General features: G+C 35.2%; 1 protein-coding gene across 2 annotated transcripts in view; it reads right to left on the bottom strand.

Moving 5' to 3' along the window:
- The window catches only part of LOC145680275 (uncharacterized), a 121840-nt gene that overhangs the window by 31932 nt on the left and 73675 nt on the right, over positions 1-16233 (bottom strand). For both annotated transcript variants that reach the window (XM_081750626.1, XM_081750627.1), the window contains exon 2: positions 11465-11502. In XM_081750626.1, coding sequence (XP_081606752.1) covers positions 11465-11502 — 38 coding nt within the window. The remainder of the gene's footprint in view (positions 1-11464; positions 11503-16233) is intronic.

Raw genomic sequence — 16233 nt, 5'->3', positions numbered from 1 at the left:
ACCAATTGTTGTATTACTATACATCCGCTTCCGCCTTCCTCAACTCTTGCCGATCTCCTTGACGCGACATATTTGCTTTTTTATACCCTTTTCCTCGTTTACTGAACTAAAGAGTAACTATTCTGAATTATACTACTGCGCATGCCTCGCAGATAAATATTTCTGATGCCAATAGTTTCCGTTTTGTCCAAGGATGTTCTTTTTCTTTTTCCCAGCATTACCCTTTTATTACATTATATGAAGAGCATGTAAGTCTAAATATCTTATGTATTACATAGAATGTAGGTTTAACTCTTCCAGCAAATTAGGAGCATGTGATAATAGTATACAACCCACAGAAGTGATAGCTGGCAATACAGTGGTCGTAATCCCTAGCGTCACAGGGGGTGAGCGGTGCCCTTCCCGCTGGTCTAGAGACTAACACGTACGCTTTTGGTGTATGGTGTCCCGGGTTCGATTCCCGGCGTGAGAGCTTTTGTGATTTTTATCTGTCCTCGATGTTTCTGTGTTCGTGTCTCTGTCCTTGTAAGTTATTAGAAAAAGCAAGTTAAACGAGTGAAGCAAGTAAAATTAGCAATAAGTAAGTCACTGAAACACGTTCGGTGAGTCAGTTAAAAAATGGACAAAGCACTGGCTTTTCGCGCCGTCCATGTGAGTTCGAATCTATTTCGGCTTGATTTTTTATACATTTGAGAAAAATATTGTCTCTTTTCGCTATAGGTAGTCACTCCTTTCGTATTTTTCGCCGACCTTCACAGTAACTGGCTATTCTTATTCTTTCTACGAATGATGGATCTTCTCTTTGGTTTCATATCAAACATGCACACGTAATAAAAAGACGCTGTTGATAATAATAATAATAATAATAATAATAATAATAATAATAATAATAATAATAATAATAATAATAATAATAATATGAAATATTACTAGCTAACTCTTGTGTGTATTTCGACAATATAATTTTATATTATTATGTGGAAATAAGTAAAGCTGTATGGTGCCCCCCTCCCTAATTTTTTCGATGCGCCTTATGGGTATACGGTGTCCAACGTTGGTCCCATCCCACTACCACCTCCTGTTCTCTCGATATAAGTTATCGACATTTTGATTAAAGAGGGCTCTGCCGTGGCCCCATGACTCACCATCAGAATGACTCTTCGTTCATTTTGCATTGAAATCGCTTATATGCATGCCTACTGTCCAAAGTTGCTCCCATCACTTTACAATTTTCCGTTCTCTCAATATAAATTGCTAATATTTTGTTTGTAAGGGAGATATAGCGTTACGTTTGAAGAAGAATTGAGGAAGATATTGGCTTGCCACAAACAACACCTATCATTATTATTATTATTATTATTATTATTATTATTATTATTATTATTATTATTATTATTATTATTTTAATTAATGTTGCCTAACATTATTTGCAATGCAATGTGTTACTAAATCAAATCAAATAACAGTCCTCGCCATTCACGCTCCCGAACTCGAAATACATCATTTACAGTTTTCTGTGTTATGGGAAAGCACATTTATTATATTATTCTCTCAAACAACACTTTTCACAAGTTACATCACTTTTAATGTGTAATTTCATGTCATCACTAACAATCATCTTGTTCCAATAGGAAAATATCCCCGCTCCTGCAAAAAAAAAAGCGTTACTGTAGCGAAAGGGTGTGAACCTTCTTTAGGCAAATAATCGGGTCCAATATTTCAATAAAAGAGGGTAAGTCCCTGCACAAAATATTTCAATAAGATAGGAAATGTTACTCAAATTTTCTGAATACCTATTTATGAACGCAATTTGGTTCCCTTGGAACTTTTTAAGAGTTTGAAGGGCCGGCATTTTGAACGTTTTCATCTGATTATTCTTGTTAACGAACTCATTCAAGACATATCAACAATTAATGTTTATGCCAAGTTTCGTCTCAATCTGCGGAAAATTAGGGTGGTTATGGCATTCACATAGCGTTCTATATATATATATATATATATATATATATACATAGATAGATAAATAGACACACAGAGGGAGAGATAAAAAAGTGTTTTGCTCCCTTCTCCCTTCTCGCACCTGTGCTGCGTCAGAGCTAAAGCGGGCTTCTTTGCAAAACGTATTGACTAGCCTAACTTAAACACAAGCCTCTTACTTGCTAAGGTAGAAACGTGGTCGAGAGGTGTAAGGCATATTGAGATCGTACTTTTAATAACCATGAGTATGGGTTCGAACCCCTCCACTTCCATGTTTTTTCTTTACTTTTTGCAGCTACGTCGGAAAGTTCAATTTTTATTCTTTATTAATTGAAAATGCCGTTTACATTCAAAGTAAGCGGAATTTTGGTGGCATTTGTTCGGATATTCTTCTCTTTCGAAATGAAGACAAGAATAAAAGCAATACGCAGACAAAAAGTATTATAAGTTCTAGACATTACCAATAATAATTGCTACAAAAGACAAAATACGACCCCTTTTACCATCTCTTATGAGCTGTATATATTATTAGCAAAAATTTTTAAAATGTCCTTGCCGGGCATTCGAACTGGCGTCCTTTGCACTTATAAGCGAGCACCTTAACCACTACACCAAGATCATGGCGTGCTGAACATATAGTTGTCGGCGTATTTGTTGTATTTGTGTTTTATGTTCCCACTTCGACAATTTTTACTCTTTTTTCTCCGTTTAGTAGCTGTTTCTGGCTTTCTCTTTCGGTGTCGTCCTTCATTTACACTATGCACTATTCGTATTCATAACTTGTGCCTCTCTGCAATGTTTTATTCAGATTAGACTTTTCTTCTTGCCCCTCAGTAAACATTTGATTGATTTAATTCTCATACTCTCCACGGATGGAGCGCAGGAATGCCAGACTCGAAAAATGGGTGAACATTTACTTTCCTCACAGATAATACAGCGATCCTTCTTTGACCAGTTAAAAATATCTTGAGACTTCGTTGCAGCACTGTTGGTAGGACTTTCCTTACCAGATCTAAAATGGCGTCTTTTCAAGGATTATTTGAGTTTGGGAAAATAAGCAATAGGCGGTGCTAAATCTGGGGAATAAGGAGGATGATTAAAACTTTGAAATCCTAGAGCATTCAGTGTCACCTTTGTTTGCTGTACTTGAATTCTTCTGAAGAAACATAATTCCTTTCATTTCATTTTCCGCGGTGTGGCAATTTTTTCATTTTTATTTCAGTTTTGTGATTAATACCAAGATTCTACATTAAATGTCTGACCCTTTGGCAGGTAGTCTAAGAGTACGACTCCAATCTTACCCCAAAAGAATGTTGTAAATATTTTCTCAGCCTACTTCTGTCTCTTGAACTTCTTGGTGCAGTGGAAAATGAGTGCCTGCACCCCATTGAGTGTAGTTTCGTTTCAGGAAGTAATAGTACAACCGTATTATGTCCACGGTTACTGTTCGTGAAAAAAACTGACCGGCATTACAGTAAAATGAGGAAGACTTCCATTAATGCCGAGAAGTTGCACATGCCCAAATAATTATGAAATATATTACCGACGCGTTCCAAAGGAATGCTCAGAATCTTGCTTTGAGACATGTTTTGCTGAAATTCTGCAATTTTCAAGAATAATGACACGAATTGAATTCACGATTTCGGAGACAGTGACACCTTTGGTGATCCTTGATATAAAGCATCTATTTAGAAACTCACTTCTTCATCACTCTATGTAAGGAGAGGAGTCCCGTAATGTTTCACTAATTTCCTAATGAATTAAATTAGGTGACTCCTTGGTGGAACAAAAATTTTGTGACAGCTGTGATTTCGATTGTTTATAAAATTCGCCGGTTGGGCACACACAATTACTTGAGATGCCTAAAAAACAAAATAATAATTTCATTTTTAATATGAAAATTTGAATTTGTACGTACAGAGATATGTTTTTTAAAACTGTACAATTTCAACATTCTAACTACACTCCTTCTGGATTAGGGTAAGAATTTTACAGCAGCCTCGTGTAGCATATATTATTACGTATGATATAGACGAATATCTTATAGTAGAACTCCAATTATCCGAATCAATTGAGACCGGACTTCATTCGGATAATCAAAACCTCGGAAAATTGGACTTTTTTCGAAAAAAAAAGTCTATTTTAATTAATTGTATGTATGTTGAGAATGAATGAAAAAATAATGTTTTAAAGAAAGAGAGCTCTTAATTAATTAAATGAAAAGGTAACACTTTTACATATTAAACCTGTGATTACTAATGGGAGACATGTTTCCTATGAAATACTTGAACATCGGTGGGAATTTGTTTTGGGAAAACTATAAATAAAGTACATGTTGTTCTCCCATCGGATCAAATCTGACCAGGAGACTGTGTTTAGTTTTCAAAACTGTGTACAGATGTCAGGAATATCCCACAATAAGGGATTGATTGATTTTGAGTTTAACGTCCCGTTCAGCAGCGTAGACCTATATGAGACGTAGACCTACTGATTCACATGGAATCCAAACCGCAAGACCTCCCGCCATGGAACTCGGATCTCCCTCGCCAAATGCTCCTACTATAATCGCTTAGCCACGAATGAGCTACCTATATTAAAGGAGTCGTCCTAATGTTCACATTTTAAAAAAAAAATTGCTAGTCAAATTATTACACGTACTTACAAGTGATGGGTATACTGTAGTAATCCCTATCAACAGAAGGGGTATTTTATGGATTTCCGTAGAGTTCGCACAGTTAAGCAACGTAACACGGTCTTTACTACCTTTATGCCCTGGAACACTGCACTCCCATTTAGATGCTAAAGTAGTTTTAGCAAGTGCTTTCCAAACAAGACCGGTTTAATCGGTGTTGTATCGTGGCGGACATAAGTCTTTGAAACAAATGCAGAGTATGAGAATTAAATCTGTCATATCTGTAGTTCCGTGTGGAGAAGGAACAAACTTGTGAACCAAATTTTTAAGAACAATTCAAGTTATTAATATAAACTTTCCCGAAGATTATTCACTTATATCATCATAAAAGAAACACGACAGGCTCTTTGATACGAAGAAAATTAGCATACAACTTTGCAAGCAGGGGCATAGAAACTTAACGTAACCAAAAGAAAGACGGATCATTTAAAGCGTGATAATCGTGGCTCAGTGGCCAAGGCGCTTGGACAGTAATCTGGAGGTTCTTGGATGGAATCCACGTCGGGCAATTGTTTTTACTTTAGGACTTTTGATGGCGCTTGATCGGCGATGACAGACGTTTTATTATATTCAAATATTTGAATACTCAGATGTTTCACTACTTCAACTATCAATTTTTCAAGAATAAAAATAGTAATTATAATAATTATTATTATTATTTCGTAGAAGATTAAAAATTAGAAACTTATTATCGCTCAGGTTATGCCATTACAAGCAGAAACGTCACATTGGGCAAAAACTATTTCGGTTTCGTTTACTGTTGTTCATGAGAATAGGAATTTCTCATCTCGAAACTAAACCAAAAAAAAATCGGGATGAGACTTCACATTTAACATTCAAGACGGTAAAAGGCTAAATGTAATTATCTTCTCGCTTTGGAGATGACAATCGAGACGAGACGAAGAGTATAGTAAACATTTCTCGTCTTATCTCGATTCTCGAAATAGTGTATGACACTGTTTAACACTAGAACGGCGGTGTTTTTGATACTCTCTAGAACGGCGGGAGTGGGTCAAAAATGACCCATTCCATTTTTAGTGAATATTTGTATTCTAAACCACTAATATTTATTGCATAATAAAACGTAACTTTCATTCACTAAAATAAAAAAATCTTCTTTGAACTCTAGCTTAATATTTATTGATCAATGTTTTTTTTTGGCCAATAATACAAATTTAAGAAATATGCTATATTTTATGAATATAATATTATTACAAAGATATTATTGAATGTATTATATACAATATCAGTTTATTATATAGTGATGTTATATATCACTAATTCCTAGATAGGTATTATTCTTAGATAGATTGTTCAAGCGCATGACCTAAATGAACTAAACTAACCTAATCTACACACATCTAAACTTGAGTCTTACACAGAACAAAGTTCAGTCACTCCTCTACAACGAGAAGGGTTAAACAAAAACATTGTTCACAAATAAAAACGTGACGTATTACACAAAAATATTTTACTAATATGGTTGTAATGCGGATCTATGCATTTCTATAACTTTTCTCTCCCTATTTAGAACTTGTGGAAACACATAACCTGACATAACCTAAAATAGCATACACAATCATAAACTTGCAGTAGTTCAAACCAGAAAAAGTCAGTATAGAATGATTGTTTTATAAATAAGATTTGCTAGGTTCTAATCATGAAAGCTCTGACATGAAAAGAATTGTAAACTGTTCTTTCAAAAAACTCCTTTAGAGATTCTACTTCTTTGGTTGAAATATAATTTATACAAACATAAGAGAAAGTAAGTTGTCTCCCATTTAGACCTCTAAACTTTTTGGTTCGGTAGCTTTGAAATTTCTGGTTACGGCATAGGCTAGTAGTCAAAGAATTCTTGGTAGCGCCGGAAATTGAACTCGGGACTTCCTCAATCCGTACTCAGGCACATTCACCACTAGACCAGCGAGGCGGTCATATAGTGGCGATCACAATGAGAGCTTCGGATTTATTCTCCCAACCCGTCTGGTCAGCGTGGGAGCAGTAGACCAAGTCCTCCCTCCGGGGATAGGCCTCATCCCATATTGGATCGAATATAGCTGTGGTTTATTTATTATTATTATTATTTATTTGTGTTATAGGCCTAAACGTCTTCTCATGAAACATTTCAACATAGTGATACCAACACAAAAACACACTAGCTATATATATTTTCACAATAGCATGCAAATTGTTTGCAAATTATTTTGTTAAAATTATTGAAATTATTATGAATATTTTGTTACGATGTAAGACATATATTTGTGTTCAATAATAATAATAATAATAATAATAATAATAATAATAATAATAATAATAATAATAATAATAATATAGTCTTGCCTATTTTACGACGCTTATTTGCAGAAGTATCGTTTTCTGTGCTTATCTCTTCCTCTTTCAATATTTCATCCGAATCATCATATCCGTTGATATTCGGCAGGTACTCTTCATCTGAAGAAATATCAAGGCATTCAGCGTCAGACTCGGCCTCACTTATGTCATTGAAATTTGCAAGTATTTCATCCAGTGTCATCAGTTTCTTGCTCAGAATGAGTGTTTGAAATAGCACACCAGTCCGAAAATAATGAGATTCTCCTAATCAACATACTTCCTAAAGTATTACTAACTCCAACTAAACTGACAAAATTGCTGAGAAGCTGCTCTTGAAAACGAGGTGGAATGGGAGATTGTTAGAAGAAAGAACAGTTGCAAGATAAAAACGCTAGCCAGCAGTGTTGCTACAATGCAACAAAATATCACTAACAAAAGAGTTGGGTCAAAATTGACCCACGCCGCCGTTCTAGTATAATTGTTTGTTATTTCATAAAGCAAAGTGTGGATAAGACTGATACTTAGTACAAATATTTCTTCAAGAGAACGAGTAAAAGTCACAAAAATTCGGTCCGATTCGTAAGAAAATAGAAAAGTTGTTAAAACGTAAAGTTTGAAATGGGTCAAAAATGACCCAGCCGCCGTTCTAGTGTTAAGTAACAATTACCCTGTAGACTGAATCTTATATGTTATTTTGTTCTTTTGTATTTCAGAGCTCACTAAATTATGGTTTGTATATATATTTTACTAGCAAAGCTCTTATAATTACATCTTCATATTCTACAAGTTAGTTTATTATATGCCCTACTGTTATTCAGTTATTTTTTATTACTGTTACTTTCCTTAAAACATAAAGTAGAATACTTTCTGCATGAAACTTTACTGGAAAACTTTCGTTTAAATTTGGTTAGATGCAGAGGTGTCTCTTGAAGGTACGGAACCCCTTCCTTGAAAACCCTACGTTTAAGTAAGTTTTGCCAAATTTTAGTCCAACGTTAAAACTTTTAATACCATTATTATTATTATTATTATTATTATTATTATTATTATTATTATTATTATTAGTAGTAGTAGTAGTAGTAGTAGTAGTAGTAGTAGCAGTAGTAAAAGAAGTAGTAGTAGTAGTAGTCGTTGTTGTATAGTACTCGCGCAAAGTCGTGAGGCTTGGGCTCTAAACCAATCATAGAAATATTTTGCTTGAGCTCTGACACGTCAGAAAACTTCGGTACAATTCGTGGAGCCGCTTCCCGAGCGCACACTAGGGGAAACGTCATACAGCTGAAATTCACCAACAATGTTGCCAAACTTTGAAGACATAGTAAACGAGTATATAAAAAAGGCATTTAAAAATTACCAATAAGAACACTGCACAACAATAACTACTGTAACAATTATTCTAAAATGGTGACAATAGCACAAATAGTAACAACGAAAACATAACGCAACAGAAAATAATTAACAAAACGGAACTTGACGCCAATCCGACAACACTATATTCTCGAGAGATGTTTTCTGTGTAGCGCGAGAGACGACACTGACAAAATTTGATGGGTGGGGGTTGACGACTGGAACACACCCTCGCGTTCTATTGGGTGGTGAAGTCGATAGATCTAGGTCAAACTTCACGACTCAGCGCGAGTAATATAATAATAATAATAATAATAATAATAATAATAGTAGTAGTAGTAGTAGTAGTAGTACTGAATATTTGATACCTCAATATTACGTCCTATTCCAATGCAAATAAGCATACTGAAATATGAAAAGAAACTTTTTTGGACAAACTATAATGATGAAATATAACAGATACTTTGGAAAGAAAAGAGGTGGAAAAAAGGTATCAACTACTGGACAATACGAATATCGAACCTTCGGATGATTAAACAGAAACTAAGTAGGATTTGTCTTCATCACGATACAGAGTAACACCCTTTCTTTGGGTAAAAGGCATTGGATTATGTATGCATTGTATTGATATTTTAACAAAATATACAAACAAATATAAAAGAGAATTGTTCGTATTTACCAATTTTTGTTGAACGAATATACGGAACGTGTTGTAAATGGCGAATGAAATTATTATTATTATTTGTATTAAGAGTGGAAGAACTTAGTAACACTTTCATATTGAAGTTTTAAAAAAAATTATGACTCCTACTAGGCCTGAAGGATGACCCGTTTGTATGCATGACTTGTTTGTAAAACACACGAACTTTTCAAACAGTAGGAATCGAGATTTTAGACTGTGACGTCATGTTGTTAGTTCTCCCTGTGAAGGAAGTGGTTTCAACTTTAACTTGTAAGAACGAGGGAAATTGAATATTTTTCATGTCATTATGCGTCAGAAATATAAACACCGATTTCGGTCAATATAAAACACTATAGTCCAGAGAATTCAAGTTTAAATTTTAAAAAAGACCGAAAGTATCTCCGTAACTTATCTCTATTATATTTGGTTATTCTCATTGTATACTTATTTCTAGTAACCTTGAGCGACAGGGACACGAACACAGATATATCGAAGACATTTAATATTTCAAATTCTCTCCCACCGGGACTCGAAACTGATACCCCGCCTACTGAACTATCTGATGGATTGGGTGCCTGGTTTGATCCCAAGGCAGGTAAGCTTGAGACGGTCAACACCGTGCTCGTGGGTTTTCTCGGGGATTTCCGTTTCCTTCCACTTTCTTCGTTCCACCATTTCATTAATTTCTCATAATCACCGTCTCCGTTTAGCCTGATCGGCATAATCGTGAGACGTAAAACTTAAGGATTTCATTTCACTTCACGTTTCTGATTGGTTGCAGTTTGCGATTGTCCAAATCAGGCCTGCAACCAGAGGGGTTCTAGGGTGCTGCCCTCTAATCTTTTTGTGGCATCTCCAGACCTCAACTCAGAAAACACAATTTACATATGAGTAAGATAACTTTTAATCACTTGTCCCCCCTAACATATTCATGGCTCCTCTAAACCTCTGTGGCTGCTTGCGGCCATTGGTCCAAACCTTGGCCAGAAGAAGAAATTGTAACAGAAGAAAATTATCACTTTGTTGGTGTTGAAGAAGAAGAGTGAAGAAGCAGTTGAAGTTAAACTTATATCATGGCAGTCAAGGTGGAGCAAAACGAGTCCTGCGGAGTTTCTAATCCTTTCCTACTTCTTCTTCTTCTTCTTCTTCTTCTTCTTCCTATACAGTGGAATCGCATAACAGAACTACACACGTAACGTAAGTAAATCACTTTTTCGGGTATTACTTTTTTATAAAAAAGAAATAACCCTTGCCCGGGTTTGAACCCAAGCCAAAAGCAATTATGATTATTAATGTTTTGCGCTAGTACGTACGGCCACGAAGACCGCCAGTAACTGTTACTTGATTTATGCTGTATTCATATATGCTACGTGGTGGGAAACTGATAGCTGCCTCTAACCAGAACCGCGTATTTAGGTCCTATGAGCAGGGTCGAGCGTGGTTTAAAAATATGCTTTTGAACACTGGTGAATTTGTTTACGTTTTACTTTCAAGGCCTTTAATTCTCTTTTTCCTTTGTTTCTGTTTATATATCTGAGATCAGTATCTCCAGGTGACAAAATAACTTGAGGCATTTTTGGATATAGATATTTGTAATTGTAATAATAGCAATAAGACTTATACTACTACTACTTGGCTTTCGAGACTATGAGTTTTTAGAGGAGATATCTACAAAAAAATACATTTTTGAATCACTTGAATCACTATAATATATAAATTATTATACAAAGGAATGAAGTAACTATGTCTGCCTAATCATTACGGTCAAATTGCAGTCAAATGAAATGAATTTTTGTGTATAGTTAGACTTTAATTCAAACTTGGATGTTATCATATTGCACTCATTATAATATCATAGGGTATAGTGGGGATCCAAATTTTTGAGGAAAAAATTGAGTATCTTTCAAGCCACTGAACATACAGAGCTGAAATTCAGTGTATCAAATCTTTAATGAAAATAAACAGAACGCCTCCTAACATTTTTTAAACTTGCCCTTTATGGGGAGGAGCGGCTCTTTTTTTATATGGTAAATTGATATTGGGTTAGTTTTTAAAAATAGTGGAAAACGATCGATATCAGTTGAGACACAAAGAATACAGTGCTTCGCATCATATATCCATATATGCTTACCATCAAGAGCGGATCCAGGACGCACTTCCGCGGCGGCGGTGGGTTGTAATACTGCTACATAGAACTACTTTTAAGAGCTCCGAACTCTGGGTTATATTTATATAAAAAATGAGAAAGTTTGCTATTCTGAGGGGCGATCGTCCCCTGGATCCGCCCCTGCTTACCGTACGCTCTCTACTATAATAATTGCTGAAGCTTGTTTATTGTATGGAGTGCTTAGAGTACAGGGCAATCAACTCATAAAGTTGTAAGAAAAATAGAAATAAAATTTGTAATGTTAACTTCTGTAAGTTGGTCTACTTACCTTGATTTGGGACTTTAAGGACTTCATTCGGCTTTTCACTGAAAAATATTAATAATTCAACAAGGAAATAATTAGACCATGATAGTTTAATTGAAATTCATCGTAATTTTATCCATGCCAAACACTTTTCCATTTTATATAATAAAAGTCAGATCCATCGTTACTGTAACAGAGCGGTGCTTCAGCGATTGACGGTAGACATTCAAACTCCGATTAGTTAAAATTTCACAACCTGGTTGTATTACAAGTGTAAACTCTTTAGTAGGTCTAGGAAAATTCGGTGTAGGAAATTTCGGTGTAGGAAAATTCGGTGTAAGAAAACTCGGTGTAGGAAAATTCGGTGTACAGAAAATTCGGTGTACGGAAAACTCGGTGTGGGGACATTTAGGTGTAAGGTAGATTCGGTGTAATACATATTGAATATTACCACTTACGATAATTTACGACACTTCATATTGTGAAAACGAAAACCATAAAATGTAACGAATAAGATGTTATTTCCTATTTCAAGAAAAGCAAATTTATTTATTGATTTATTTTTTGCCTTCAGTCCACTACCTCTTGCATGTCTTTCGCGGGGTATTACTATAAACTACTTTTCATCACACAATGAAGCTGACACTTTTGTCAGAAATAAAACAATTATAAGTTCAGAGAACAGTTATAGGAGCAACTAAAAACACCTTTCCTATAGTACATCATAGAACATATACAAGGTGATTCTTTTAAAACTCACGGATTTCATTTGGGTCTAGAATTTCTAACTGAAGTCCGATTTTCATGCGGTTTGTGGCAAAGGATCAAGGAACGTTGGGAGATTGATGGAACAATGTTTACTGGTTTAAATTCATTTGGGGTAATATCGGCAACGTCTCTAGAAAAATAGCAAATATTAGCTACTGTACCGAATTGCAATTACGTGAGGTGCGGTGTGGAGATTTGAGTTTCTTCGCTAGATGGCAACCTCGCGACGGTCAATAAGAAACTAGAAACTGGGCTGTTGTATTGAGAATTATGCTGTGCTACTGTGTATGATCAGGACACAGTTACAATTATGTACTCTTTTGAGCAACGTGATTTTATCGTTAAAAAGTTTTTGGAGAATGGAATCTGTTTTTGCTATTCAAAGGGCATTTACACGCAATTTTGCCTCACGTTCTGCCCCAGACAGGAACATAATATGGTCGTTAGTGAATAAATTGCGGGAAACAGGATCGCTTCTGAGGAAGACAGAGAAGCATCGGACCTCGCTGGCAGATGTTGTGAAAGATGTCAGGTACCGACTCTTAAGTCACCCAAGAAATCTCTATTTAACATGTGATTTCACTTCAAATATCCAATATCTCATTCGAACTGTAACGTACAATGGCGAATATTTGCTGTTTTTCTTGCGGTCTGCTCTATAGTACCCCGGATGAATTTAAAGCAGTAAACATAGTTCCATAAATCTTCCATCCCTCCTTGATGCTTCGCAGCAAACCGCATGAAAATCTGACTTCAGTTAGAAATTCTAGAGCCAAGTGAAATCCGTGAGTTTTCAAAGAATCACAATGTATATACATATGTAAGATGCAAAAATATATTGATCAAAAAAGTCTTAGTTTAAAGGGCAATATAAAGCAGGATGGTTTTATCAGATAATAGTTGTACAAATAGTTGACTTCTCCTCCAATCAGACACTTTAGTTTGTTTGCCTTAAGGTAAACAAACTAAAGTGTCTGATTGGAGGATAAATTTATCGTCATGTAAGGGCCATAAAATGTTAAAATCCCTCGAAATCTAGAATTCCAATAATTTCAGGAATACAATTCAATATAAAGCAATATAAAGTAGGCATTAAACAATAAAAATGTTAGACAGTAAAAGTACGTTCTACACAAAATTTGAACTTCAAACTAATACACTCATTTATCCTCAAAGTTGAGTTTTTAATAAATCCTAAGAGAATTTCTACAACGAATTTCTCTTTACACCTAACATTCCCCACACCGAGTTTTCCGTACACCGAATTTTCTGTACACCAAATTTTCCTACACCGAATTTTCCTACACCGAATTTTCCTGCTCCTCTCTTTAATCGGTAAAGAGGCCGTGGATCATGTGTCAGTGTTGATGACGATGTGTTTTGGTGGGTCAGTGGTAGTGATGGGCAGTGGGAATATTCCCGGTGGGAAGGAATTTTTAAAAATGGGAATTTTTTCGGGTTTTTTCCCTGGCCTATAAATTCCCGGGAAAGGAAGAGAAGAAGAAGAAAGGAATGGTAGGTGTTTCGGCCGACTGGTGTGCAAAAAGCAAACTGAAAGTATTAAGTTCTCCGGGCAATAACGAAGACTATGTTATTGTGAAAAGTAAATATAGACAAAGTAGATTTTGTGAGATATATAGTCTGTCAAATATATAGTAGTGTAAAGATTGTGAGTAAAACTTTTGTGACTGTGGGAACAGTGTGCAAGTAGTTCATGGCACATGCACTTGTGTAAGCTAACTGCGTAATTCCAATAAATCAAATGTGTAGAGGAATGTACATAGTTTATTACAACAAACACAGTCATTAATTTATAACAAGGTAAGTGGTGTTTCTGCACTGAACTACCATAACAGATTATCACAAGCTAATCACGCGCAAAAGGTGAGTATAACAGCGTGTACCTGCTGCAGTCTATTCATACGTTGATTTACTCATGTTGTAGCACGTGACCTTCACGGGCTGTAACTTTCATCTACCGACGGCGACATAAAGATTATGTTCGACTCAAAACTCACACATATCCGCGTGTGAATTACTGCTATAAGTGTGTTTACATCTGAATGGTATTAGTGTAACAGTGCATTGAAGTTACTGAATTCAACCTTAGGCTTAGAAGTGGTAAATTATACAGTGTAAGTATGGAGGTGAGTGCAGACAACCAAACAACGACAGAAAACATGGACATTCTTCAAGTGTTGCTGAAAGATATGGCCGGACAGTTACACACATTTCAACAAGACACAACAGTAAAGTTGCAATCATTACAACAAGGTAAAGAAAACATTCGCAAAGAAATTGGTGACCAGTTCAAGTCATTCCAAGAAGACAATTTATCCGGGAATTTATGTACAATCAGAAAGAAAATTGCATTCTATTACTATATTATGATTTCAAAGTTGAATTAATTTTTATATCACAGCATATTATAACTGTTGTCCACAGAAGATTCTTTAAAATGTATATTCTGAACGGCACTATGTTACTTTATTAACACTTTATTATATTTAGAGAGTATACATAAATGTATATTTATTTACAATATGTTCTATTAATTAAATATGTGTGAAAACTTATATAGTAACAGTTTAAATTTATATGTAAGTGAATTTGCTCAACTTGACTCTATTACTGATTTTATAAACACATTGGGCCTTATGCAGAGTCGTTTTGAAGTCTGATTAAAGATCTACTACGGTGTGACTAACAAATGGTTATCAGAAGTGTATTCAGAGTCTCTGATTAGGACGTAGTATTTTTCGAATTTAATCATGTGATTAATTAATCTAGAGCAGATGATACTCTTTTAGCCACGGTTTAGCCTGTGCAACACATTTCTAATTTCGGATTTCATGTATTTTCATGTTTACAGACTACGCATGTGCACATCTTCTTTTCCGTAGTTGCCAGATTTATTTTTCTCACCCGATGCATTGATTTTATACAGTGAAACCTGTCAAGTTAGCCACCTGCTTATCTTGGCCTAGTTCGTCTTGAACCTACACTTTCCCATAAGACATTCGTTACTTACTACTCTATAAGTTGGCCACCTGTTTATCTTGGAAGTTAGCCACATTGAAGCAATTTTTATCCTATAATGATAAATTTACCTGCGTATCTTGGCCACGCAAAAAAAAAACCGTTTTGTTGTTTTAACTATTTCGAATTCCCATATGAGAGGCAGATGTTCTGAATTTGTGACTGGAGAAAAGAAGCATGAATTCCCGCGATTTGCTCCTGGGGGTCAATGGCCAGAAGACAAACCTGATAAAGGGATAGTGAAGGAAGATGTGAATAAGAAAAAGCACGCACAGGAATTCAGGAAATGGTTGTACATGTTAGTTTAGCCTGTCTGTTTTGGTAAAACCAATAGGTATATCAGCTCCTCTCATCAGTGGGGAGCTTTAGTAATTCCAGAAAATTCTCAAGGTTAAAAACTAACCACCTTGTCAACTACTGGCACCTGTCGGCTTGTCAAAAGATAGCGGAGTTTTTGAGATATCAATTCCCTCAGGATTTTTTCAAAACATCTTTTGCTCCGAGGGAAACACTTCTAGCTCATTAACAGGAGGTAGTTATCTACAATATTAGAATGTGCATATCTGTCAAAAAGAATAAAACAAATACGTCTAGAATGAACCACCATTCAGTAACAACTGAAAAAAAGTCATATAAATTGCATATGAATTACTCAATTTATAACAGCTTTACTTGTTTTCAATTTGAATACCTCAGTGTGCTATAATATCAATTACAATAAACTGCGTACATACGCTTCTATTTCATGGTTTTTTGTGTTATTGTGTTTTCAATCCGAATAATCCAATGTACCAAATTAGTTTTCAGGAAGAGAAAGGTATGCGAATATATTAAACATACTGTAGTAATATTTTCTAGTACTGTATATTTTTGTGATTACTCTATATTCATTATTTATAAGTAGCTGTCGTGCCACTGCTTATTAAAATTTTACAATCAAGTAATACTAGAAATTTTATTCTAAAACTACACAATCATACTTAGAA

The sequence above is a fragment of the Thermobia domestica genome, chromosome 3 (assembly GCF_964235325.1).
Source record: "Thermobia domestica chromosome 3, izTheDome1.hap1.1, whole genome shotgun sequence".
Classification (NCBI taxonomy): domain Eukaryota; kingdom Metazoa; phylum Arthropoda; class Insecta; order Zygentoma; family Lepismatidae; genus Thermobia; species Thermobia domestica.
Note: the sequence above shows the minus strand (reverse complement) of the source record. Positions and strands in the feature narration are given on the sequence as shown.